At 43.7% G+C, this 25,751-nt stretch overlaps 1 protein-coding gene across 2 annotated transcripts in view; it reads left to right on the top strand.

Annotated features, from left to right (window-relative positions):
- Nucleotides 1-25,137, top strand: part of DSTYK (dual serine/threonine and tyrosine protein kinase) — a 66,494-nt gene extending 41,357 nt beyond the window's left edge. The window contains exons 4-13 of one of the 2 annotated variants that reach the window (XM_012459352.3): nt 5,051-5,283; nt 5,677-5,760; nt 6,467-6,643; nt 7,026-7,155; nt 8,151-8,307; nt 8,736-8,868; nt 11,400-11,513; nt 17,274-17,388; nt 19,398-19,532; nt 19,982-25,137. In XM_012459352.3, coding sequence (XP_012314775.1) covers nt 5,051-5,283; nt 5,677-5,760; nt 6,467-6,643; nt 7,026-7,155; nt 8,151-8,307; nt 8,736-8,868; nt 11,400-11,513; nt 17,274-17,388; nt 19,398-19,532; nt 19,982-20,169 — 1,466 coding nt within the window. In that variant the 3' untranslated portion in view covers nt 20,170-25,137. Of the gene's footprint in view, nt 1-5,050; nt 5,284-5,676; nt 5,761-6,466; nt 6,644-7,025; nt 7,156-8,150; nt 8,308-8,735; nt 8,869-11,399; nt 11,514-12,078; nt 12,230-17,273; nt 17,389-19,397; nt 19,533-19,981 lie in introns of those variants that run through there. The other variant, XM_064360274.1, reaches the window with a different exon arrangement.
- Nucleotides 25,138-25,751: the final 614 nt, after the last annotated feature.

Genomic DNA, 25,751 nt, shown 5'->3' with positions numbered 1-25,751 from the left:
CCAATGGAGCTGGAGAAGAGCTGCTTGGAGGATGTTAGTAAATTGTGCTTTAACCTTTGCTCCTTCAGTATGGCTCATGCCTCTTTGTTGGTTCTTTTTGTCTCATGGTCTCAGTTTCTTTTCAAGCCATTTCTGAAGCCCAGCTCAGGAGGATTTCCCAAAGTTGCATTTTTAGCCTTTTGGCAGTCCTATTCTTCACAAATGGCTACTAACAAATTGAATGAAAGTGATTGGTCAGGTCTTTGGGTGTCTGAGATGCTGCTGACTTTGTATACTGACTTCTATATAAACCTCCATGCAAGATTAAAATGACATGGTTTGCAAGTTACCCTTTAGACTTTCAATTGTGGGTCTCCTAATTTCTTGGGAGGCTTTCTGAAAATACAGATGCTCAAGACCACTAAAGATCACTCCAGACTTACTCAGGATTTCTGACATGGGACCCAGCATCAGTATTTAAAAAAAAAATAACCTCCCTGGGTAGATTCTGCTTATTTCCTTTTTCTAGATGAGGTACTAAGGTTTAAAAAGGTTAAGTTATTTGCCCATGGTCACACAGCTAGTAAATATTAGAGGCAGGATTTGAATCCAGACAGTCTGATTCCTGAGCCCATACTCTTAATTTCCATCCTTTACTGCTTCTTAATCTGTTTCCAGTTACTAATGCCACCTTCTTCCTGGTACCCATCTTCAAAACCTCAGCATGGTCTTGAATTGTCTTCCCTTGTCTAATCAGTTGCCAAGTACACACACACACACACGGGGAGCGGGGGAGAGAGAGAGAGAAACGGAGTCTCGCTCTGTTGCCCAGGTTGGAGTGGATTCTCTTGCCTGAGCCTCCTGAGTAGCTGGGACTACAGGCACACGCCACCACACCTGGCTCATTTTTTGTATTTTTAGTAAAGACAGGGTTTCACCACGTTGGCCAGAATAGTCTCGATCTCCTGACCTCGTGATTCACTTGCCTCAGTCTTCCAAAGTGCTGGGATTACAGGCATGAGCCACCACGCCCAGCCTTGATTAATCTTCTTCCATATTCAATACCTACCTGTGCTTTTCTGTTCTGTCTCCTCAAGTCTAACTGAACTATTGTTATTTAACTGATCTCTCTGACTTCTTTCTCCAGTTTACCTGGCTCCCTATTTCTACAAACTAAGTTTAACTCTTCCACCTAGTATTAAAGACCTCCCAAAGCCTAGCCCTTACCAACTTTTCCAGTCTTATTTTGTCGCTGTGTACTTTCCTGTAATTTCTTTTTGAGTTGGTCTTAACTTCTTTCTGTCCTCCATGCGCTCCCTTTACTTTTTCTTTACTAACACCCTGCCTTAGACCTGAAACATCTTTGATTGTCTGTGAACTTCCAAATCCTACCTACCCTTCAGGGCCTGTCTCCCTAATGCCATTTTTCATGAAGTCTTGTTTAATTTTCTCCTTCTTTTTTTTTTATTTTTGAGACAGGGTCTTGCTCTACCATCCAGACTAGAGTGCAGTAATGCAGTCGTGGCTCACTGCACCCTGGGCTCAAGCAATCCTCCTGCCTCAGCCCCTGGCATACCTGGGACTACAGGCACATGCCACCACATCCAGCTAATTTTTTGTGTTTTGTTTTTTTTTTTTAGAGACAGGGGTTTCACCATGTTGGCCAAGCTGGTCTAGAACTTCTGGCCTCAAGCAATTCTCCTACCTCAGCCTCCCAAAAAGTGCTGGGATTACAGGCATGAGCCACCACACCTAGCACTGCTTTGATTTTCTTAGCTAATAACAATTGCAGTCCTTTGAAATCCCATAGCATTTCATCTGTAACTTATTTCTGGCATATTTTACTTTCTGTCTTTTATTCTAGTTATTTATGTACTGCTGACTACTTCCTAAAATCCTAGAGTTGAAAGAGGATAGGATCTGTGTCTTATTCATCATCATATTCCTTGCAAATAACTACTCTTGTATATAGTACATCTTTGGAGAATCAATGAGTGTGTGAATGGTGGTATCTAGTTTAAGTTACACTTATAAATATGAAGGAAATACGGTTGACTTTAGCAAGCATAGATTGCCTAATTTCTTATAGTCATTCTAAAGATGAACAGAGATACCTCTTTGGTGAATTCCTCACTGCAGGGAGGAGTTGTTGAAAAGTGTTACTTGCAGTGGAAATCTTAGGAAGTCTTCTCAATATTTGATTAAAGACACCAGAGCATCAATGCCGGCATCACAGTACACAGGATGAAGGGAGGTCAGGACAGCTAGCTTGGGCAGATGGTGAAATAGTCGACTGTTCTTACCTTGTTCTAGGTGGAAACAAGAAGAAGAAGATTTAGAAGCAAGCTAGCTCATATCCTATGAAGCCAGATTATTTTTTTTATTTATTTATTTTTTTGTAGAGACAAGGTCTTGCTATATTACCCAGGCTGGTAGTGATCCTCTGCTTCAGCCCCCACAAAGTGCTAGGATTACAGGTATGAGCCATTGTGGCCAGCATGGAGCCAGATTACTATTACTATCTTTTGTTTGTTTTTAAAGACAGTGCATCTAGGTATCATGATATTCACACTTTATAATTTTTTAAGATAGAACCTATATTTATGGTACTTAATTCAGAGTAATAAAGACACCATCCCCAGGCCATCCAGTTCTTCTCTGTATGTTCTTCTGCACTTATCTTTTTCATTTAATGTGTATCTTAGCGGACATTCTATAAATATTTATACAAATTTGTCTTCTTCTAATGGATGTGCTTGAATTTATTGAACTATCCTCTCATTGATGGACATTTAAACTGTTTGGTTTTGGGTTTTAATTTTTTTTTTTGTCTGAAACGGAGTTTCGCTCTTATTACCCAGGCTGGAGTGCAATGGCGCGATCTCGGCTCACCGCAACCTCCGCCTCCTGGATTCAAGCAATTCTCCTGCCTCAGCCTCGTGAGTGGCTGGGACTACAGGCACGCGCCACCAAGCCCGGCTAATTTTTGTATTTTTAGTAGAGATGGGGTTTCACAATGTTGACCAGGACGGTCTCGATCTCTTGACCTAGTGATCCACCTGCCTCGGCCTCCCAAAGTGCTGGGATTACAGGCGTGAGCCACCTCGCCCAACCTGGGGATTTCTATTCAAGCAATCCTTCCACCTCAGCCTCCCTAGTAGCTGGGACTACAGGTGTGCACCACCACACCTGGCTGATTTTTGTATTTTTAGTAGAGACAGGGTTTCATCATGTTGGTCAGGCTTATTTGTTTATTTTATTTTATTTTATTTTTTGAGACGGAGTGTGCTCTTGTTGCACAAGCTGGAGTGCAATGGCTTGATTTCAGCTCACTGCAACCTCCACCTCCCGGGTTCAAGCGATTCTCCTGCCTCAGCCTCTCGAGTAGCTGAGATTACAGGTGCACCCTACCACGCCTGGCTAATTTTTAGTATTTTTAGTAGAAACAGGGTTTCACCATATTAGCCAGGCTGGTCTCAAACTCCTGACCTTGGGTGATCTACCCACTTCGGCCTCCCAAAGTGCTGGGATTACAGGCATGGGCCACTGTGTCTGGCCTATTTATTTTTTATTTTCTCTTTTGCTAATACAAACTGTACTGCACTCATCATCATTGTACATAGACATCTTGGGACTTGTAAGGGTATATTTCAAGAAAAATAATTCCTAGAAGCAAAATAGTTAGATCAAAGGGTATGCATTTTTTTCTTGGTTAGTTCAACATTTTAATAGATATTGGCAAATTTTCCCTGAAGAAGTGGCGCCAATTTAAGTTTCCACCAGTAGACATGAGAGTGCCTTTTTAGAAACACATCTTTTTCCAAGTAGTTTGACTTCTCTGAAGTTCTTCTGTCCTCTGATTTACAAAGTAGATGTTCTAATCCTAAGAGATAGTGTGGCATGGTGGGGACAATTGAGTTTTACTCTTATTTATCTAGTAATTGATTAGAATAAAAATTCCTGGCCAGGTGCAGTGGCTCATACCTGTAATCTCAGGACTTTAGGAGGCTAAGGCAGGCAGATCATGAGGTCAGGAGTTCGAGACCAGCCTGGCCAACATGGTGAAACCCTATCTCTACTAAAAATACAAAAATTAGCTGGGTATGGTGGCGGGTGCCTGTAATCCCAGCTACTTGGGAAGCTGAGGCATAAGAATCACTTGAACATGGGAGGCAGAGGTTGCAGTGAGCTGAGATTATGCCACTGCACTCCAGCCTGGGCGATAGAGCTAAACTCAGTCTCAAAATAACAAAACAAAACATAGAATAAAATTCCTGACTCTTGGATTTTTCTCATTAATATTCTAGGGAACGTGAAGTTTTGCAAAGATCATAGGATTTGGAATAATGAGCACTGGGTTCAAATGCAGGCTGTATTACTTCCTAACGGCGCTATCCTCTTCCCACGTCCACTTTGTCCTGTCTTTGAGGTTGTTTCCTGATCTGTGATACCCATCTAACAAAGTTATTATGAAGATGAAATTAGATTACATGTGTAAAATCCTTATTTTTGTGCCTTTCAAATGGTTTGCACTTCATAAATGTTCCTCCCCTCCTATAAATGTGACATAAAAGCTAACAAATTCAATAGGCTCATTCTAGACTTGCTCTTTTTTTTTTTTTTTTTTTGAGATAGGGTCTCACGCCCATCACCCAGGTGGGAGTGCAGTGGCACAATCATTGCTCCTCTACTTCCTGGGTTCAAGCCATCCTTCTGCCTGCCTCATTTTTTGATTATTTTGTAGCGATGAGGTCTCACTACATTACCCAAGCTCATCTTGAACTCCTGGGCTCAAACAATCCTCTTGCCTCAGCCTCCCAAAGTGCTGGAATTACAGGCGTGAGTCACTGCACCTGGCCTTAATTCTTCTTCCAGGATCTCAGCTGCCTTAAGTAGTTGAGGTTTAAATGACCCCGATCATTGTGAGAGTCAGACTTCATCAACAAATAATGTCTTTCTGCAGCCATCATCATCACGGTAGTTTCATGGTTCTGATTGGGGAGATGCCTTTATTTAGTGTGTCTGCCCCTTCTTCCTCACAATGAATTAGCTTATTTCTCTGCCTCCATAGACGTCATTGTCCCTGAGAATGGAGAACCAGTAGGCACCAGAGAGATCAAATGCTGTATCCGACAGATCCAAGAACTCATCATCTCCCGACTTAATCAGGCAGTGGCTAATAAGCTGATCAGCTCAGTGGATTACCTGAGGGAGAGCTTTGTCGGAACCCTGGAACGATGTCTGCAGAGCCTGGAGAAGTCTCAGGATGTCTCAATTCACATCACCAGTAATTATCTCAAACAGGTACACAAAGAATGATTTTTAAGACATCGTGTCATGGATAACACGTGAAACAATCTGCACAAGCCCATGCTTCAAATTAGGCAATAATTTCCCCTTCAGCTTCTCGCGAATCTTGTTTAAATTTTATTTTGTGTTCCTGTCACATGACCGCTGCCTGTGGGAGATGTTGGTGAGCTGTAAAATTGCAGTTAAGTTGATGAATATAAAGATGAGGTAGAAGGGCCTGAAAGTCACAAAATAGATAATCAGCTTAAGTTGACTCTGCATGTATATTGAGGGATAAGTTTGGAAACACTGAGTCTGGACTGTGTTCTTGAAATAAATATTATTTATTGCATTTTTGAAATAGCCACACTACTGAGGGCATGTTTTCTTTGGCATTGCCTCTTTCAGATCTTAAATGCTGCCTATCATGTTGAAGTCACATTTCACTCAGGGTCGTCTGTTACAAGGATGCTGTGGGAGCAAATCAAGCAGGTAGGGATTACTTAGAGAAAGGTTTCTAAGCCCCTAGTTGGCTCAAATGAACCCTAGTGACCCCAGTAGAAAACAGATATCTAGGATCTTCTGTTAAGGCAAGGAGGCCACTTGTTCTGGTTTGCCTCCCTGGGAGAATTCTGGTTTATGCCTAGTCTCAAATAATTATTAACAGTGTCCCCTTTATCTCCCAAAAGTTTTGGGTTTAAATTATTTTTTATGTTGGGTACTCTTTGTGGACAATGGAAAAAAATGAAAAAAAAAATGGTATTTCATGGAGCCATAAGACTTTACCTCACTAGCTTCTTCATATTTCTTTTTCCCAGCCCAGATCTTTTCTCAGAACCAGGCTTTGTTATTGCCGGAGGCTGTGAATGTGGTTTCTGTTCTGGAATTTGATCTGGCTTTTATGTAGAGTTATTTACTCACTTCAGAAAGATTATCAGGCACTCCCTGGCACTGAATGTAATATATTAAGGGTTTGTGAGCACGTAGACTAGGCCTGGTGTTCTCTGATGCTTTCCTCTGGGTTAGGACCTGATATTGATGTAGATGGAATTGGAAGGGAACCTTGGACTTCGTATGGCTCCCATCTTATGAGCCTGATCCGAATGAATGGGTAACCCAGAAAAGGAAGGGCACTGGGTCTTTGTAATGGTTCTTATCTCTCGTGCTTCAGTGATCTCGCTTGTCTTCATCCTGGCAGATCATCCAGCGCATCACATGGGTGAGCCCACCTGCCATCACTCTGGAATGGAAAAGGAAGGTGGCCCAGGAAGCCATCGAGAGCCTCAGCGCCTCCAAATTGGCCAAGAGCATTTGCAGCCAATTCCGGACTCGGCTTAATAGTTCCCACGAGGCTTTTGCAGCCTCCTTGCGGCAGGTTGGTATGTAGGAGAGGAGATACAGCTGGATCAAGCAGAGAAGAGCCTCATCCAGATGGGAGTAGTTTGCTCTCTGCTCTTCATAGGAGTTTCCAACTTCCATATTATTTCATAATTGTTTGACATCTGATTGTCCACTGGTGGGGAATGGGTATGTCCAGGCAGAGAGTGGATAGATGTGGTTATGTATCCAGGAGGGAAAGTTATTATTTACTGAGAGTCCACTCTGTGCCAGTCTCTGTGCTAAACATGTTACATGTATCTTATTTAATTCTCAAAATTATTTATATGAGGTAGATACTGTTATCCATGTATAACAAGTGAAGAAGCTGAAGCTAGTGACCTAATAAGTCATATGTCCTTTTTCTGTTTGCCTCCCAGCTAGAAGCTGGCCACTCAGGCCGGTTAGAGAAAACTGAAGATCTATGGCTGAAGGTTCGGAAAGATCATGCCCCCCGCCTGGCCCGCCTTTCTCTGGAAAGCCGTTCTTTACAGGATGTCTTGCTTCATCGTGAGTCTGGGTTTCTTATAAATAAATTGGAGGATGGTTCAGGATACCTGACATTCTTATGTCCAACCTCAGAGAATCCCAGTGTCTAAAGCTGCCTGTTTGTAAAGCTGCCTAAACTTTTACTGATGTTTTTGAATTCCTAAAGTCTGCTCCTGCTATTTATATAGTTTAAATAACATGACCAGGCCAGGTGTGGTGGCTCACACCTGTAGTGGTAGCACTTTGGGAGGCTGAGGCGGGTGGACTGCCTGAACTCAGAAGTTCAAGACCAGCCTGGGCAATATGGCGAGACCCCATATCTACTCAAATGCAAAATTAGCTGGGCATGGTGGCACTTGCCTGTAACTCCAGCTACTCGGGAGGCTGAGGCAGAAGAATCACTGGAACCCAGGAGGTGGAGCTTGCAGTAAGCCAAGATCACACCACTGCACTCCAGCCTGGGTGACAGACCAAGACTCTGTCTCAAAAAAACAAAACAAAACAAAACAAAATCATATAACCAAAGTTTATTTGAATTAAACCATTTAGATTACTTTCTGTTGGTTTAGAATGACACCAGAATTTTATCCCTGGGCATAATTACAGCTTCCTGGCCTAAAGACAGGTTCACAATGAAGAATCTTACAGGACTGGCACAGTGGCTTACGCCTGTAGTCACAGCACTTTGGGAGACCATGGTGTGTCGATTGCTTGAGCCCAGGAGTTCGGGACCACCCTGGGCAACATGGTAAAACCCCGTCTCTACCAAAGCTACAAAAATTAGCCAGACGTGGTGGCGCATGCCTGTATTCCCAGCTAGTTGGGAGCCTGAGGCAGAAGAATCTCTTGAACCCAGGAGGCAGAGGTTGCAGTGAGCCGAGATCATCCCACTGCACTCTTGCTTGGGTGACAGAGCGAGACTGTCTCAAAAAAAAAAAAAAAAAACCAGAATCTTACAGAGGTTGCCCGCGAAGTTCCCATCCCTCCTGCCTTATCTCTGTCTCTGTACCTTATAGGTAAACCTAAACTGGGACAGGAACTGGGCCGGGGCCAGTATGGTGTGGTGTACCTGTGCGACAACTGGGGAGGACACTTCCCTTGTGCCCTCAAATCAGTTGTCCCTCCAGATGAGAAGCACTGGAATGATCTGGCTTTGGAGTTTCACTACATGAGGTGAGTCCTGGTCTCACTCATCTCTATGGGAAAGATCCAGAGAAGAATCTAAAAGCCTGGTTTAGATTTTGTACCAAGAGCTACAGCATGACCTGTCTCTCTATATTTAGGTTTCAAAATGGTATAGACTAGTGTTTCTGTGTCTAACCCACACATGTGCTGCTTTTAAGGCCTTCACTGTCTTTGCTTGCTCTTTCCCCACCATCCTATTTTCTCAGACTCATCATTCCATTTAACTTTCTTCTTTAGTCCTTAAGCCTTATCAGTTTTTAGAATCCAGGATTCTTCATCCTTGTTGATGAAGCCATGCTCTCGGCCCTCTGTCTACACTGAGGGCCGTTACCTCTGGACCTGTCTCCTACATCCTGTCATGGCATGCAGGATTAGAGCCCTAGCCTTGCAGCCCAGACCTTTTTCCTTCCCACCAGGTCTCTGCCGAAGCATGAGCGATTGGTGGATCTCCATGGCTCAGTCATCGACTACAACTATGGTGGTGGCTCCAGCATTGCTGTGCTCCTCATTATGGAGCGGCTCCACCGGGACCTCTACACAGGGCTGAAGGTAAGGAGAGAGCAACATCCAGCTGGCAGCCAAATCCACGGGTTCACTTCTGGCTTCTCATCCTCTCCTGTTTATTCAGAGCTTTTAGCTTTCATCAGAGATTGTTGGAGTAATTAGGCTTTATTTCACTTATTTCCAAAAACCCTTAAAGATTTCTCAGCTGGACATGGTGGCTCACCCCTGTAATCCCAGCACCTGGGGAGGCCAAGGTGGGAGTATCACTTGAGTCCAGGAGTTTGAGGCCAGCCTGGGCAATACAGGGAGACCCTCTCTCTACAAAAAATTTAAAAGAGGCCAGGTGCAGTGGCTCACACCTGTAATCCCGGCACTTTGGGAGGCCAAGGTGGGCAGATCACCTGAGGTCTGGAGTTCAAGCCCAGCCTGACCACGGAGAAACCCCATTTCTACTAAAAAATACAAAATTAGCCAGGTATGGTGGCGCATGTCTGTAATTCTAGCTACTCGGGTGGCTGAGGCAGGAGAATTGCTTGAACCCAGTGGGGAGAGTTTTCGGTGAGCCGAGCTCAAGCCATTGCACTCCAGCCTGGGCAACAAGAGTGAAACTCTGTCTCAAAAAAAAAAAATTTAAAAGTCAGCTGAGTGTAGTGGCTCATACCTGTAGTCCCAGCTACTCAAGGGGGCTGAGGTGAGAGGATCTCTTGAGCTTAGGAGGTCGAGACTGCAGTGAGCTCTGATCATGCCACTACAGCCTAGCCTGGGTGACAAAGTAAGACCCCATCTCTAAAAATGAAAATAAAAAAAAATTTAAAGATTCCCTAGAACCTATTTTCACCTCATTATACCCAGAATACTGTCATTCACCACTCGGACCCCTGTGGTGGTAGTAAAAATCTAAACTCCTTAGAAGAGCAGTATAGCTTCCTGTAACTCTGCTCTTCTTTCTCATTTTTGCTCTAAGAGGATAAAGCTAGTTTTTGTTGTTTAGTCAACAGATATTTATTAGTGACCGCTGTGTACAAGGTCCTTCATTAAGCACCATTAGAGGATATTAGAAGGTATAATTGACAGGCACTATTAAGAGAATTGTAGTCAGCGACCATTTCAGGAAGATGTGGAGTTTGAGTTTGAATTTGACAAATATACTATGATGGGTAGAATTTGGGCAGTTGGAAGAAAGAGGCCATAGCAGGGGGAAGAAACAGCCTAATGCCTAGAGCATTCAAAGGCTGGTGAGGACACTGGGCACACTGGAGCAGCTGGTTCATTTTGGGAATCAGGAGACATAATGTGCAAAGAGATGTTGGGAATAAATTATACAAGACCCAAAATGTTAAGAATTTCCATAGAACTCAAATTCTGTTATAGACAATGAGAAGCTACTGAAGGATTTTATTTGAGTGAAGGTGAAACCTCAGTTGAATGTTGAGTTTCCCTTATTTGAAAACACCACCAAGAATGAATTAGAGAGGTTTCTTTTGTCTGTTCCCTACATAGGAGCTGAGTAGGAGGAGAGAAAAGCTGACCTCAGAGTTCTGGGTAGATCCCTTCTCACAGATTCCTCCTGGACCAGGTTGTATGGAGGCTTCTGGAAGTAGGGCAGAGGAAACCTTAGAGATGGTTCCCAGAGTCATGAGGAATCAATATGATGAAGAAAATGGCTCTCCAAGCAGCTTTCTCTCTTCATTTCAGAGGAGTTAAGCATTGTCTGATGCATTTCCACAAGTGAGCTAGAGAACGTCCTTTGAGCTTTTGAATGAGTGATGTGACATTTTCCAGTATTCAGGAGATGCTGAATTGAGGTAATATGAGTGATTTTGGTATTTGAATCCAGAAAACGAAACCTGGGCTAACCAGGCCTGTAAAGCAATGGGAGTAAATCTTCCTGAGGGACCTAGAAATAGTCACTTTGAGCCTTAAGGGCAGTTCCAGAATTTGTTCAAATGTTAGAAATGAGCTCATGCCTTAGTTGTTTGGTTCTATCTGCTCGTCACATTTGAGGTTATCCATTTGGCTTAACAGCAGCCTGTAAGGGATTTTATCTGGCTTTGTCTCCTTTATAGCTTGCACTTCCTTGCTTTTCCTCTACTTCCCTCGCCTAACTGATGTTTTCTCCCCTCACCGTTTTTTTTGAGACAGAGTCTTGCTCTGTCGCCCAGGTTGGAGTTCAGTGGCACCATCTCAGCTTACTGCAACTTCTGCCTCCTGGGTTCAAGTGATTCTCCTGCCTCAGCCTCCCAAGTAGCTGGGATTACAGGCATCTGCCACCATGCCCCGTGGATTTTTTGTTTGTTTGTATTTTTAGTAGAGACAGGATTTCACCATGTTGTCTAGGATGGTCTCGAAATTCCTGACCTCAAGTGGTCCGTCTGCCTTGGCCTCCCGAAGTGCTGGGTTACAGGCATAAGCCACTGTGCCAGCTCTTCCCCTTTTTAAAAATTCACTTTTCTGTCCTCATGTGCTCTAGCATAGTCAGTCTTTAGTTCCCCACAGAAAGAAGTCTCAGTTGGTTCAAGCAAGTTGAATTGAGGAGTTGCCTTATCATGACAAGTAAGCTCTTTTGTCTCCCCAAGGCTGGGCTGACCCTGGAGACACGTTTGCAGATAGCGCTAGATGTGGTGGAGGGAATCCGCTTCCTGCACAGCCAAGGACTTGTCCATCGTGATATCAAACTGAAAAATGTGCTGGTAAGTAAGAGCTGTTTCCCCAAGATTATACCCTACCTCTGTGGCTGAGTGATTTTGGAGGGTACACGTAAATGTAAGTTTGGTCCTAAGAAAAGTCCACACAGAAAGTATATTAGTCCATTCTCATGCTGCTAATAAAGATATACCCAAGCCTGGGTAATTTATAAAAGAAAGAGGTTTAATTGACTCATAGTTCCACAGGGCTAGAGAGGCCTCAGGAAACTTACAATTATGGCAGAAGGGGAAGCAAATACATTCTTCTTCACATGACAGCAGCAAGGAGAAGTACTAAACAAAAGGGGGTAAAGCCCCTTACAAAACCATCAGATCTCGTGAGAACTCACAATCATGAGAACAGCATGAGGGTGACCTCCCCCATGATTAAATTACCTCCCACTGGGTCCCTCTCATGACACATGGGTATTATAGGAACTACAATTCAAGATGGGATTTGGGTGGGGACACAGCCAAATCTTATTATTCTGCCCCTGACCCCTCCCAGATCTGATGTCCTCACATTTCTTTTCTTTTTGTTCTTTCTTTTTCTTTTTTTTTTTTTTTTGAGATGGAGTTTTACTCTTGTTGCCCAGGCTGGACTGCAATGACATGATCGCAGCTCACCACAACCTCTGCCTCTTGGATTCAAGCGATTCTCCTGCCTCAGCCTCCTGAGTAGCTGACATTACAGGCATGCACCACCACACTCGGCTATTTTTTTTTTTTTTTTTGTATTTTTAGTAGATGCAACATTTCTCCATGTTGGTCCGGCTGGTCTTGAACTCACGACCTCAGGTGATCCACCCGCCTTGGCCTCCCAAAGTGCTGAGATTACAGGCATGACCGTGCCTGGCCATGTCCTCACATTTCAAAACAAAATCATGCGTTCCCAACAGTTCTCCAAAGTCTTAACTCATTCCAGCATTAACTCAAAAGTCCAAGTCCAAAGTCTCATCTGAGACAAGGCAAGTCCTTTCTGTCTGTGAGCCTGTAAAATCAAAAGCAAGTTAGTTACTTTCTACGTACAATGAGGGTACAGGCATTGGGTAAATATACCCATTCCAAATGGGAGAAATTGGCCAAAACAGAGTTGCTACAGGCCCCATGCAAGTCTGAAATCCAATAGGGCAGTCATTAAACCTTAAAGTTCCAAAATGATCTCCTTTGACTCATGTCTCACATCCAGGGCACACTGATTGATGCAAGAGGTGGGCTCCCATGGTCTTAGGCATCTCCACCCCTGTGGCTTTGCAGGGTACAGACCACCTCCTGGCTGCTTTCATGGACTGGCATTGAGTGTCTTTGGCTTTTCTAGGCACATGGTGCAAGTTGTGGGTGGATCTACCATTCTGGGTTCTGGAGGACAGTGGCCTTCTTCTCACAGCTCCACTAGGCAGCGTCCCAGTAGGGACTTTCTGTGGGGGCTCCAACCCCACATTTCCCTTCCACACTGCCCTAGCATAAGTTTTCCCTGAGGGCTCCACCCCTGCAGCAAACTTCTTTCTGGATATCCAGGCATTTCCATACATCCTCTGAAATCTAGGTGGAGGTTCACAAACCTCAGTTGTTGATTTCTATGCACCTGCAGGCCCAAAACCACCTGTAAGTTGCCAGGACTTGGGGCTTGCACCCTCTGAAGCAACGGCCTGAACTATGTATTGGCCCCTTTTAGCCACAGTTGGAACTGAAGCAGCTGGGATGCAGGACACCGTGTCCCGAGGCTACATAGAGTAGAGGGGCCCTGGGCCCAGCCCAGAGAACCATTTTTCCCTTCTAGACCTCCAGGCCTGTCATAGGAGGGGCTGCTGTGAAGGTCTCTGACATGCCCTGGAGACATTTTCCCCATTGTCTTGGTGATTAACATTCAGCTCCTCGTTACTTAGGCAAATTTCTGCAGTGGGCTTGAATTTCTCCCCAGAAAATAGCTTTTCTTTTTTTCTTTTTGAGATGGAGTTTCACTTTATTCCCCAGGCTAGAGTGCAATGGCGCAATCTTGGCTCACTGTAACCTCCACCTCTCTGGTTCAAGCAATTCTCCTCCCTCAGCTTCCCGAGTAGCTGGGATTACAGGTGCTTGCCACCATGCCTGGCTAACTTTTGTATTTTTAGTAGAGACGGGGTTTCACCATCTTGGCCAGGCTGGTCTCGAACTCCTGACCTCAAGTGATCCACCCACCTTGGCCTCCCAAAGTGCTGGGATTACAGGAGTGAGCTACCATGCCCAGCTAGAAAATAGGTTTTCTTTTCTGTCACATTGTCAGGCTGCAAATATTCCAAACTTCCATGCTCTACTTGAACACTTTGCTGCTTAGAAATTTCTTCCACCAGATATCCTAAGTCATCTCTCTCAAGTTCAAAGTTCCACAGATCTCTACAGCAGGGGCAAAATGCCTCCAGTCTCTGCATAGCCAGAGTGACCTTTACTGCAGTTCCCAACAAGTTCCTCATCTTCATCTGAGACCACCTTAGCCTGGACATCATTGTCCATCTCACTATCAGCATTTTGGTCAAAGCCATTCAACTCAACAAAGTTTGAAACTCTAGGAAGTTTCAAACTTTCCCACATTTTCCTGTCTTCTGAGCCCTCAAAACTGTTCCAAGCCTCTGCCAGTTACCCAGTTCCAAAGTCGCTTCCACAATTTCAGGTGTCCTTACAGCAGCAGCCCACTCTTGGTACCGATTTATTGTATTAGTCCATTCTCACGTTGCTAATAAAGACATACCTGAGACTGGGTAACTTATAAAGGAAAGAAGGTTAATTGACTCATAGTTCTGCAGGGCTCGAGAGGCCTCGGGAAGCTTACAATCATGGTGGAAAGGGAGGTGATCATTAAGTTGTTTCTGGCAATACTTAAATGATGTATAAAGATGGCAGCAATTTAGGGGAAGGGAAAGATCTCCCTAAAATTGACAACTGAAACCTAAAAGGCTAATCAGTAGCCAAAGTAGACAGACTTATTCTCTTCAACCTAGGAAAGGAAACTACAGGGACTTTAGGAAACTCTCCTCAGCTGACTGGAGGACCTCAACTTTCTGCCCTGAGCTTGGGAGGAGGCAGGAGCTGAAGTGTTTCACTGGTGTCCTTCCATGGACCTATACTTCCTCATTCTTCCAGGGTTTGTTAGGATCTTCATATGTACCGGGCACTGCATTAAGCACTGGGGATACAAAGATGAAAAAGGCAGTCCCTGCCCTCATGTTGCTCACAGTGTGGGGAGGGAGACAGTACAGGTTGAATATTCCTTATCCAAAAATTAGAAATCCAAAATGCTCCTAAATCTGAAACTTTCTGAGCAGTGACATGACCCTCAAAGGGAATGCTCACCGGAGCATTTTGGATTTTGGATTTTTAATTAGAGGTGCTGAATCAGCAAGTATGATACATATATTCCAAAATCTGGAAAAAAAAATTTGAAATTCAAAACACTTCTGGTTCCAAGCCTTTCAGATAAGGGATACTCAACCTATAATGGAAATGAACCTGGAGACAGGAAGGTTGGTGGCAGGATTTATGAAGTACAGTCATGCATTGCATAATGACATTTTGGTCAGTGAGCCCACATATACGATGTAGTCCCTTAAGATTATAATGGGGCCGGGCGCAGTGGCTTATGCCTATAATCCCAGCACTTTGGGAGACTGAGACAGGTGGATCACAAGGTCAGAAGATCGAGACCATCCTGGCCAACATGGTGAAACCCCATCTCTACTAAAAATACAAAATTTAGCCAGGGTGTGGTGGTGGGTGCCTGTAGTCCCGGCTACTCAGGAGGCTGAGGCAGAGGTTGCAGTGAGCCGAGATGGCACCACTGCACTCCAGCCTGGGAGACAGAGCAAGACTCCATCTCAAAACCAGCTGACATAATGTTGCAGCACAGTGAAATACCCATATGTGGTGATGCTGGTGTGAACAAAGCTACTGGTGTAAAAGTATAGCACAGGGCCAGGTGAGGTGGCTCACGCCCCTAATCTCAGCACTTTGGGAGGCTGAGGTGGGTGGATCACCTGAGGTCAGGAGTTCAAGACCAGTCTGACCAATATGGCAAAACCCCATCTCTATTTAAAAAAAAAAAAGTATAGCACAATTATGTACAGTATATAATATTTGATAAGAAACAGCTATGTTACTGGTTTATATATTTACTGTACTTTTAATCTTTTTATACTTTTTAGATGCTTTAAAATAACAATAAAAGGTATAGTATGGTAAATATATAAACCAGTAAGGACAGCCTCGGGCAGGACCTCAGGACGAATTCCAGAAGAAGGTGTTGCTATCATAGGAAGTGACAGCTCCATGTGTGTTGTTGTCCCTGAAGACGTTCCAGTGGGACAGGATGTAGAGGTGGAAGACAGTGATATGGATGATCCTGACCCCATGCAGGCCTAGGCTAATAAGTCCATGTTTCAGTTCTTAACAAAAGAATTTTAAAAGTTAAAAAAAAAATTAAAAATAGGAAAAAAAAAAAAAAGCCTATAACCAGCCTGGAAAACAGAGAAAGACCCCATCTCTACTAAAAATCAAAAAATTAGACAGGCATGATGGCACACAACTGTAGTCTTAGCTGCTTAGGAAGCCAAGGTGTGAAGATCCATTGAGCCCAAAAGTTCAAGGCTGCCTTGAGCTATGATTGTGCCACTGCTTCCAGCCTGGAAGGCAGAGCACAACCCTGTCTCTAAAAAAAAAAAAAAAAAAAGGGAGAAAAGCTTATAGAAAAGGATATAAAGATATAAATAAATACAATATTTTTGTACAGCTATACAGTGTGTTTGTGTTATAAGCTAAGTGTTTATTATAAAAGGGTCAAACAAAAAGCTTAAAAAATAAAAAAGTTTATAAAGTAAAATTACAGTAAGTAATTTTACTTACTGTAGTAAAATTACTGTAGTAATTTAATTTAAAATTAAATTATAATTTAATATACAAGGTTGATTTATTATTGAAGAAAAACTTTTGGCCGGGTGCAGTGACTGTAATCCCAGCACTTTGGGATGCCGAGGCGGGTAGATCACAGGGTCAAGAGATCGAGACCATCCTGGCCAACATAGTGAAACTCTGTCTCTACTAAAAATACAAAAATTAGCTGGGCATGGTGGTGTGCGCCTGTAGTCCCAGCTCCTTAGGAGACTGAGGCAGAAGAATTGCTCGAACCCGGGAGGTGGAGGTTGTAATGAGCTGAGATCTCGCCACTGTACTCCAGCCTGGCAACAGAGCAAGACTGTTTAAAAAAAAAAAAAGAAAAAAATACTTTAAAAAATAAATTAAGTGTAGTGTAAGTGTACAGTGTTTATAAAGCCTGTAGTAATAATGTCCTAGGCCTTCACACTCACCTCTCACTCACTGACTCACCCAGAGCAGTTTCCACTTCTGGGAGCTCCATTCATTGTAAATGCCCTCCACAGGTATACCATTTTTTATCTGTTATATCGTATTCTTACTGTACATTTTCTATGTTTAAGTATGTTTAGATACACAAATACCACTGTTACTGTTGCCTGTGGTATTCAGTACAGTAACACTCTGTACAGGTTTGTAGTCTAGTAGCAAAAGACCATACTATTAATATATCACCTAGGGGTATAGCAGGTATACCACCTAGGTTTGTGTAAGCACAGTGTGGTGTTTGCACAAGGATGAAATCACCTGACAACTCATTTTTCAGATCATAATCCTACTTTGAGGTACCTACCTTTGAGCTTGGGTATGCAGCAGTGCTGTGTGCAGATCAAAAACAAGGTGACTCTTGCCCTGCTTTGTTGGCAGCTGGACAAGCAGAACCGTGCCAAGATCACTGACTTAGGATTCTGCAAGCCAGAGGCCATGATGTCAGGCAGCATTGTGGGGACACCAATCCATATGGCCCCTGAACTTTTCACAGGTAAGGCTGGAGGGCAGGCAGTGGGTCTGAGCAGGGCATATTACTTTCATCCTGAGTGCCACCCCTTGAGCTAGTTTTCACAATCACTACTGGCAAGTCTAGTACAGGCAAGGGAGAAACTAGATCAGGGAGACCTACCTAAGGCAAGTAGAGGGGAAAGTCAAGAGGTAAAGGAATAAGAAAGAAAAAGTGCAAATGGGAGTCATCATTTGGACATCCCTCTGGGTTGTTAGTGCCACAATCAGCCAATTATCTAATCATAAAGTATTGACTGAATAACTCCTGTGTAATAGGAGTTGTTCTCTATCATTAAAGAGCTTATAGTTGACATAGAGATATATTGAGAGGTAAAATAGGAAGCAGTACAACACAATGTGTGATTAGGTGCTACATTAACTGCTATATAATGTGCTGTTGGTGTTTAGAGAAGGAATAAATGAAGGTGGAAATGTTTGGTGGTTTTGTGATGGAGGTGAGATTTTGAGTAGAATTTGAGTCAGATCTGGGAAACTAGTTGGTGGGAAGGGAACTTATTAAGTATATACCTTGAGCTAGGCAGTATGGGTAGATTTTTCATATATTTTGTTTAGTTCTGTGATAATGATGGATTTTTATGTCCATTTAATGGATAAAGTTGAGACCAGATTGATGAAGAAACGTACTCCGAAAAACATTGAGCTAAAAGGTAATGGAGCTTTGATTTAAGTCTAAGATGTTCTGTCTCCATAGTACAACCCTGTAGCATGAAGGAGAGAAAATTCTAGAGGCTAAAGAAGGGGAAATAATGAGGAAAATCACAGAATAGAAATAAGCATGACATGAAAGAAATCCATTGGGGGATAGTAGCAGACAAGGTTGGAGATAAAAATATATTGAGCTTGAAATTCCCACAAAAGAATCAAGGCTTGTTGTGCAAGACTTAAGGCACTACCGAGCTTTTGAGTAGGGGAGAAAGGAAAACGTTTATGAAGATGAGCTTAGCCACAGTAGGTAAAGATGATTTGATTGGGAAGAACCAAGGTTAGAAGACCAGATAGCTGGTCTTCTATGGTTGCATCCAGGATTAAGCTGGTATTAGTGCTGAAACAAACAAATGTGAGAAACTCGAGATTAATTCAGAGGAAGAATGGGCAAGAGTTTGGTGCTAACTTGATACGGTTAGTGAACAGAAAAGAATGACCAAAAGATGACTCCAAGGTTTTGAGCCCAAGTGATGGGAATGATTGTTCCATTGCTAGGGAAGAGAGGAAGGTAATCCCTGGTCAGTTATTAGTATTGGTAAGAGTTAAGATTAGCGATATATTTAAATTTCTTTCATTTCATGTACCAGTCTTCCCCCAGCCCTTCACTGGGTGATACATGTAAGGATTAGGTGATAGCAAGACAGCTGTAGTCGTGCTCTACATCTGAACCAAGTCTTTCTCTAGATTTACTTTTTTTTAAAAAAACTTTCTAATCCCACTGCTATTATTCTGTTTTAGCTACTTCACACTTAAATTCCTTTTATTGTTTCTATTGCAGTCCACCCTATTGCTGTCAGAATCATCTTTCTAAAATATTGTATTCTTCATGTCACCTCCTACTCTAAAACATAAATGACTTCCTGCTGCTCACTGAATCCAGACTCTTCTGTCTGACTTTAAAAATAATCATATTCTGGTTCCAACATACCTACCCACCTATATTCCCAACTTTGTTTTCCTAATATGACCTTTTGGGATTAATCTTTTTGACTGTCCTAGCAGAATGAAAGGCCTTATTTTCCTTCTCCTTTGTCTAGTTCTAGCCTTGGCTCTCTTAGTATTGCACTGTGGCCTCCCAATGTCTTAGTCGATTGTATTATGAAATGGGCGTTATAAATGTGGCCTGCCTACCTGGCAGGGTTGTTACTGAGGGAGAATAGATGTTAAAAGCTTTGGAAAAGCTAAGCCTCTGCTGAGGCACGGTGGTGCGGTTGCTGCTGCCTGCCTTTCTGTGGCTCATTGTGTTTCATGCTTTCTTGCCATCAGGGAAGTACGATAATTCCGTGGATGTCTACGCTTTTGGAATTCTTTTCTGGTATATCTGCTCGGGCTCTGTCAAGCTCCCTGAGGCATTTGAGAGGTGTGCTAGCAAAGACCATCTCTGGAACAATGTGCGGAGGGGTAAGAGCCACAAGTACTACCCTGTCCTAACTCCCCTGGCTAAGCCAGATTGAGCCCAGGCAGTGTCACAGGGCCTCCTGTCATCCTTTCTGACCACTCCATAGCAGGACCATAGATGCATTTAAGCTGTCATGAATCCAGAAAAGATATTTAAGTCAACCTTTGCATCCAGGCAACTCTCTATTGAACTATCTCAAAAAGTCTTTTGTAAAAAAATTTCTGATTCTTCAACTTCATATGCCAATGTGTTCCAGTTTTTCTTCTTCCTTTTTTTTTTTTAAATCGCTCTTACTGTTAGGTTCTAACCTAGATGTTTGCAATTGAAGCCAAAACTCCTTGCATTCTTTAGTATCCTGAGCCCGACTGGGAAGTCAGCGTTCGAGCTGGCCGTGCCTCTGTTGTGCTGGGTCCCTCTCACCGTGGGCTTGTTTCCATGCTCCTTTCTCTAGGGGCTCGCCCAGAACGTCTTCCTGTGTTTGATGAGGAGTGCTGGCAGTTGATGGAAGCCTGTTGGGACGGCGACCCCTTGAAGAGGCCTCTCTTGGGCATTGTCCAGCCTATGCTCCAGGGCATCATGGACAGACTCTGCAAGTCCAATTCTGAGCAGCCAAACAGAGGACTAGATGATTCTACTTGAAAGCAAAGACCTTTCTCTTTCACTTTCTCTTTCTTTCCCCCTCACCTTTTGGCCATGGGGAGAATTTGACATTTATTCACTATAGGACACACTCCCAAGGGAACTGGTGCTTGCTGGGAAACTTGAAACCTTCCCAGGCAGGGATGACTCCTGGACAGTGAAGAGTTGGATGACTGAGCATATTCAGCAGCTCACCGAAGCCCCAAGCTATCCCTTTAGCAAAAAAGTGTCTAAGATGTGTAAAAGCCGAGGAATGTGATGTTCTGGCCTCACAAATGAAAAGGAGGCAGATGTTACCATGGTCTATTCACTGTATATGCTTCTAAGACAACAAGCGGGACACTGCAGTGGCAATAGTGTTAAAAAGTCTCATTCTCATGATTTTTGGCTCTAGCTAGGAATAGTTTAGTCAGGACTCAGAAAATTTGAGCTTAGTTCTGGGATTATGAAAACATAGGGATAAAAACAATAACTTGTGGATGTCTGGATTCTGCTGCCCACAGCCAGGGATCTCAGGTTGCAATGGTCAGAAGCCCCAGTGAGGGAGCTAGAAACAGAGCTATCTGTTCCTCATAGTGCCAGTGTGTTTACATTTATAGGACCATATATCCCTGGTTTCTGGGGGAGGGTTTCACTGTTACATCACCAAGAGGCCCTGAAAAGAGAGAGAGAGAAAACCAGGTGCGGTGGCTCATGCCTGTAATCCCAGCACTTTGGGAGGCTGAGGTGGGCAGAACGTGAGATTAGTAGTTCAAGGCCAGCCTGGCCAACATGGTGAAACCCCGTCTCTACTAAAGATACAAAAAAATAACCGGGCATGGTGGTGTGTGCCTGTAGTGTCAGGTACTCAGGAGGCTGAGGCAGGAGAATCGCTTGAACCTGGGAGGCAGAGGTTGCAGTGACCCAAGATCGTGCCATTGCACTCCAGCCTGGGCAACAGGGTAAGACTCTGTCTCAAAAAAAAAACGTGTGTGCATATGTGTTTGTGTATATGTATATACACATGTGTGTGTTTATATATCTATATACATATATAGACATACACACAGAAGTTATTGGATTTGGAGTTACTGCTAACCCCAGAACAGAATCTGTCCTTTTACCTTTGGGTCTTTTCTTTTGTTTACCTCTTTTCATCTCAAAGTGGGAAAGCTGCAGATAACATGGTACTTAGGAGTGAGTGTCTGAGTAAAACCAACCCGGTGAGAAGTATTTGGGTGAGACCTGAGAGGTGGGTGATGATTGGAGGCCATGGCCTGTGTACAAACATACTGGAAGAAAACCAGCTTGTTTTCAAAACTTAACACAATCAGAAACTTTTTGTGTTTGAATCTAACACACTGACGTTTTAAAACTTGATTAATAAGCTTTTTAACCAAGGTTTCTCCTGCAATTTGTTCCTTCTTTTTACCGTATTTTAAATATAATCTGTTGGAAGAAAAGAACCAGAAGCAAGAGAAAAACCCTCCACTGGTAGTTCTTTGTGTGGCCCCTCACCCCTGTGTGCCGGTGTCTGGGAAGCTTCCCTGAAAGGTGGGAGGCAGGTGTGTGGGCTTTTGGAGAGTTCCTTATGAAGTGTGCTTGAGGAGAGAAATTCTGATTCTAGGCAGAGGAAGGGGAACAATTTAAATACTGGTGCATCTCTGATGCACTTCACTTCAAGCCTTCCTCAGCCAAACTGGTCCGTTAGATTCAGAAAAACAGGTAGACAAAGGAGTAGACAGTGGAAGTGAGTAGCCTCCCTCCATCTACCTAATCCCCAATAACGGTGGTCTGGCCCCTATGTCCAGCCGCAGAGTTTGTAAAACAGGTCCCCGGTGGGGATATAGGATGAGTTGCAAATTAGCCAGGTATGGTGGCATGTGCCTGTAGTCCCAGCTACTTGGGAGTCTGAGGCAGGAGAATCACTTGAACCCGGGAGGTGGAGGTTGTAGTGAGCCAAGATCACACCACTGCACTCCAGCCTGGGCAACAGAGCAAGACTCTGTCTCAAAAAAAGAAAAAAGATGAGTCGCACATTTGCTGCTGGGATTTTCTAGGATTGTCTTTGACAGAAAGACTGTCTTTTAAATATTAATGGAGTAAAAATGGGGTCTTTCGTATAACTTTTAACTCTTTGGCTATCCTGGGCTCAGATCATATGTTTGAGCATAGTAGCTCCCTAAGCTCTTGCAGCCTTTCAGAAACCCCATGTAGTGCTAATAACCTTTTTACCTGCAAATGATAAAGTAACTGACCCAGTGTCTTTGGGCTCTATAGGCTTTAGCCTTGTTTTGGTAGGATGTTCAGTATATTCTTAGAATCCTGACCACCTATTTACTGATACTTCAAGTACTCTATTCTCAGCACTAACTCGCTGTCCTTCTGGGAACGATGGTGGGGCTTCCAGGAAGTCAGGTGTCAAGAAAGGAGGGGTAAGTACTCTCCACTGGCTGGAAAATCATTGTTAGTCTGTTGTGTATGAAATTTTAGGAAAAGTCTTATATAGTTCCCTTTCCAGACTGTCTTCTTTTGACTCAAGCTAAGTCTGTGCTTCCATTCTGAAGGTCACATTCCTAGCGTTCTTTGGAAGTCCTAGCTCATACTCCCATTCGCATATGGGAGGTTAGATTTGTTTTCCCCTACCCAGAGTCCCTTTTCAGTTTACCCCATGGCTTAGTCTGCTATCAGATACCAGTTCTCTAGCAGATTCTCCAATAGTTTTTTCCCCAGTGGGGAGGGTGGAAGGGAGGGACTAATGTAAATAAGGAGATGAGTAGTTGTGTTACAGTTCATTTTCTTAAAAAAAAAAGTATTTTGGGAAAAGGTGCAAAATATTCTTGAAAGTCTCTAGGCCAGCCAAAGTCCACTTATGGATGTTTGGGGATGTTATTTAAATACTCAGCAGGCTGAGTGCAGGTAAACGTGTGTATAGCGTGTGTATACTTTGCTTTTGTTTTATAACATTGTCAGCTAATTTTGGCTTCTTTGTTCCTTGGCATCCATTCTTATAAGTGATGGGATGCCATGAAATGTACTGTATTGTATATTACTTGGGCAGACACTAGGTTTTCAAAGAAGTCTGGCAGCACTTGGGCTATAGAGGGCTCGGCATGACCAAAGTCCTAAAGATTTTACCTCCCAGCTTTGGTTGTACGTGTTCTCAAGTGGTGAGGTGAGATTGTGGCTGGAGGAGGAGAAAGGATGGCATAAAGAATGACCCTTACTGTGTTCTGTCCTTCTAATCAACATAATTAGGGCAGTTTACCCCAGCTTGAAAACGATGATCTGGCCATTTTTAATGGCCACAGCTTGAAGTCTGGTCACTCATTTCACTTCAGAACTGAGTGAGGGGCCTTCCTGCAGAGCAGTCAGGAGAAATCGTGGAGCCTGGGGCCCTGGAATGGCTGACCCTGTGCCTCGAGAGTTGACGGCAAGGGCAGTCTGGCACGGCTCATTTGGGTGGGGTTTCCACAGGCATACCATAATTCCTTGATCCTCTGCAAAGAGTAGCTCATTGGTTGAGCAAGCGCTTCACAGGAGGACTGTGCTGGTTGTTCCCAGACCAAAGAGAGTCACTTTTGACTCTATCTACTTCAAGGGGACAGAGCCTAGGCAGCAGCTTCTCCTAATTTTTAACACTAAAATTCAAGGAAGCAGTAGAGGAAAGAATGCATTGCTACCACAGAAGTAGGGGACTTGTAGAGCTTTCAACTAGTACCCGTCAGCTCTCAAATGCATTTTTGTGTCTTTGCTTGAGCTGCCAAAGAAGGGTCACAAAGTGTTCTTCCTGATGGAAGAAGTGCCTCGGGGTTGCAGGGCTGCAAAGTGACAACTGCACTGAATGACACTTTATTTTTTGGCTTTGGCTTATTAGGTAGCACTGGGAGGCCCAGGAGAATTGGTGATTACAGTAGCACTTTGGGAAGTTAAGGCCTCCTTTGGCTTTGCTTTGGAGAGATGATGACATGCTTGGTATTCCATTTGGATAATCAGGAAACCTCCCTCGTCCATCCATATTGCATCAGAGTGGGATTACAACCCTGGAAGAGTCCACTGCCAGAAGAGTAGTTGCTTTCTTGAGTTTCCAAAGCTTTTAGATTTTCTGGATCAAGTAACCCACTTTTTAAAACCAGAGATCAGGAGTTTGAGACCAGCCTGGCCAACATGGTGAAACCCCATCTCTATTAAAAATAGAAAAAATTAGCCAGGTGTGGTGGCGGGCACCTGGAGTCCTAGCTACTTAGGAAGCTGAGGCAGGAGAATTACTTGAACCCAGGAGGCGGAGGCTGCAGTGAGCCAAGATTGCATCACTGCACTCACAGCCTGGGCGGCAGAGCAAGACTCCGTCTCAAAATAAAAATAAAAAGGAAAAGGAAAAGAAAGGTTAATCCTTCCAAATATGGGGGTAGGATGAGTAGAGCTTGTTTGATGTTGAAGTGGGTAAGGAGGGAGTGGCCTGAGACACTTGTATTGCAAACTTCCCTGGAGGTTTCCAGTAGCACTACTGTTCTTGAAAGAGTTTTGTTTTAACTTCATCTGCTTTGTTAACATCCAGTCCAATTGAGGTGATCTCAGAGGCACTGTCAGGACACCTAGCATTGGGAAGGCCACCCTGCCCAGGTGGTTGAAAAGAAAATTGGTCTGGACAGCCTGTTGTCTTTTGTCTTCATGTAATGTTTTTTGTTTGTTTTAAAGGACTAATGTTTATTACAGTGTTAAAAGTGTAACATACTAAGTGTGTAGAATAAAAGTGCAATAACAAAAGAAAATGACTTTGTCACACACTTCAGTCTTCATCCTCTCTCCTTTCTTGTGCTACCTGGCTTTTTCCATAATATTGTTACCGTGTTGTGTGCATTTTGAAGAGACGCGACTCTGGGTTAATCTTCGTTAGTGTAATTTTGAAGGGTTGGGCTTGGTTTTATAGAATATTCTGTATACTTGTTGGGATGTGCTGTATAATAAAGATCACATCAGCGTTTTAGGTTTCTGTTTGGTTTTGGTTTTCCCTTACCTCACTTCCCATAGTAACAGGACGTTCCCTAATCCATTCCATTTCCACTGTGACCTGCAGTCAGTGTCTCTCAGTTTGCCTTAGGAGAGATGGATGGAACACGTTCCTCTCCCATCAGGGGCCCGCCCCAGCCACCATGGCTCTTGGCCTCTGGGTACTTTACATCACCCCTACTGGAGGGCGGGGCAAGGGAATGGTAGATAGGGTAGTGGTGAAAAGGGGTGAGATGACAGCAATATATCTGCCAGAGCCTATCCTGGATGACACCCTTTTTTCCAGCTTCTTTTAAGCAAGAACCTGCATCATTGGAAGTTCATATACGAACCTAGCTACTCTTTATTACACTGTGAGGGAACTGGGCACAGAATCTTATGCTGGCCTGTCTGCATATAGTGTATTTTGAATTTTCTTTTCTTTTCTTTTCTTTTCTTTTTTTTGAGACAGAGTTTTCGCTCTCGTTACCCAGGCTGGAGTGCAATGGCGCGATCTCGGCTCACCGCAACCTCCGCCTCCTGGGTTCAGGCAATTCTCCTGCCTCAGCCTCCTGAGTAGCTGAGATTTCGGGCACGTGCCACCATGCCCAGCT

This window comes from Aotus nancymaae, unplaced genomic scaffold, assembly GCF_030222135.1.
Source record: "Aotus nancymaae isolate 86718 unplaced genomic scaffold, 86718_ANA_hifiasm-v0.15.2.pri h1tg000039l, whole genome shotgun sequence".
In the NCBI taxonomy this organism is placed as follows: domain Eukaryota; kingdom Metazoa; phylum Chordata; class Mammalia; order Primates; family Aotidae; genus Aotus; species Aotus nancymaae.
This window is presented reverse-complemented; position numbering and strand designations above follow the sequence as displayed.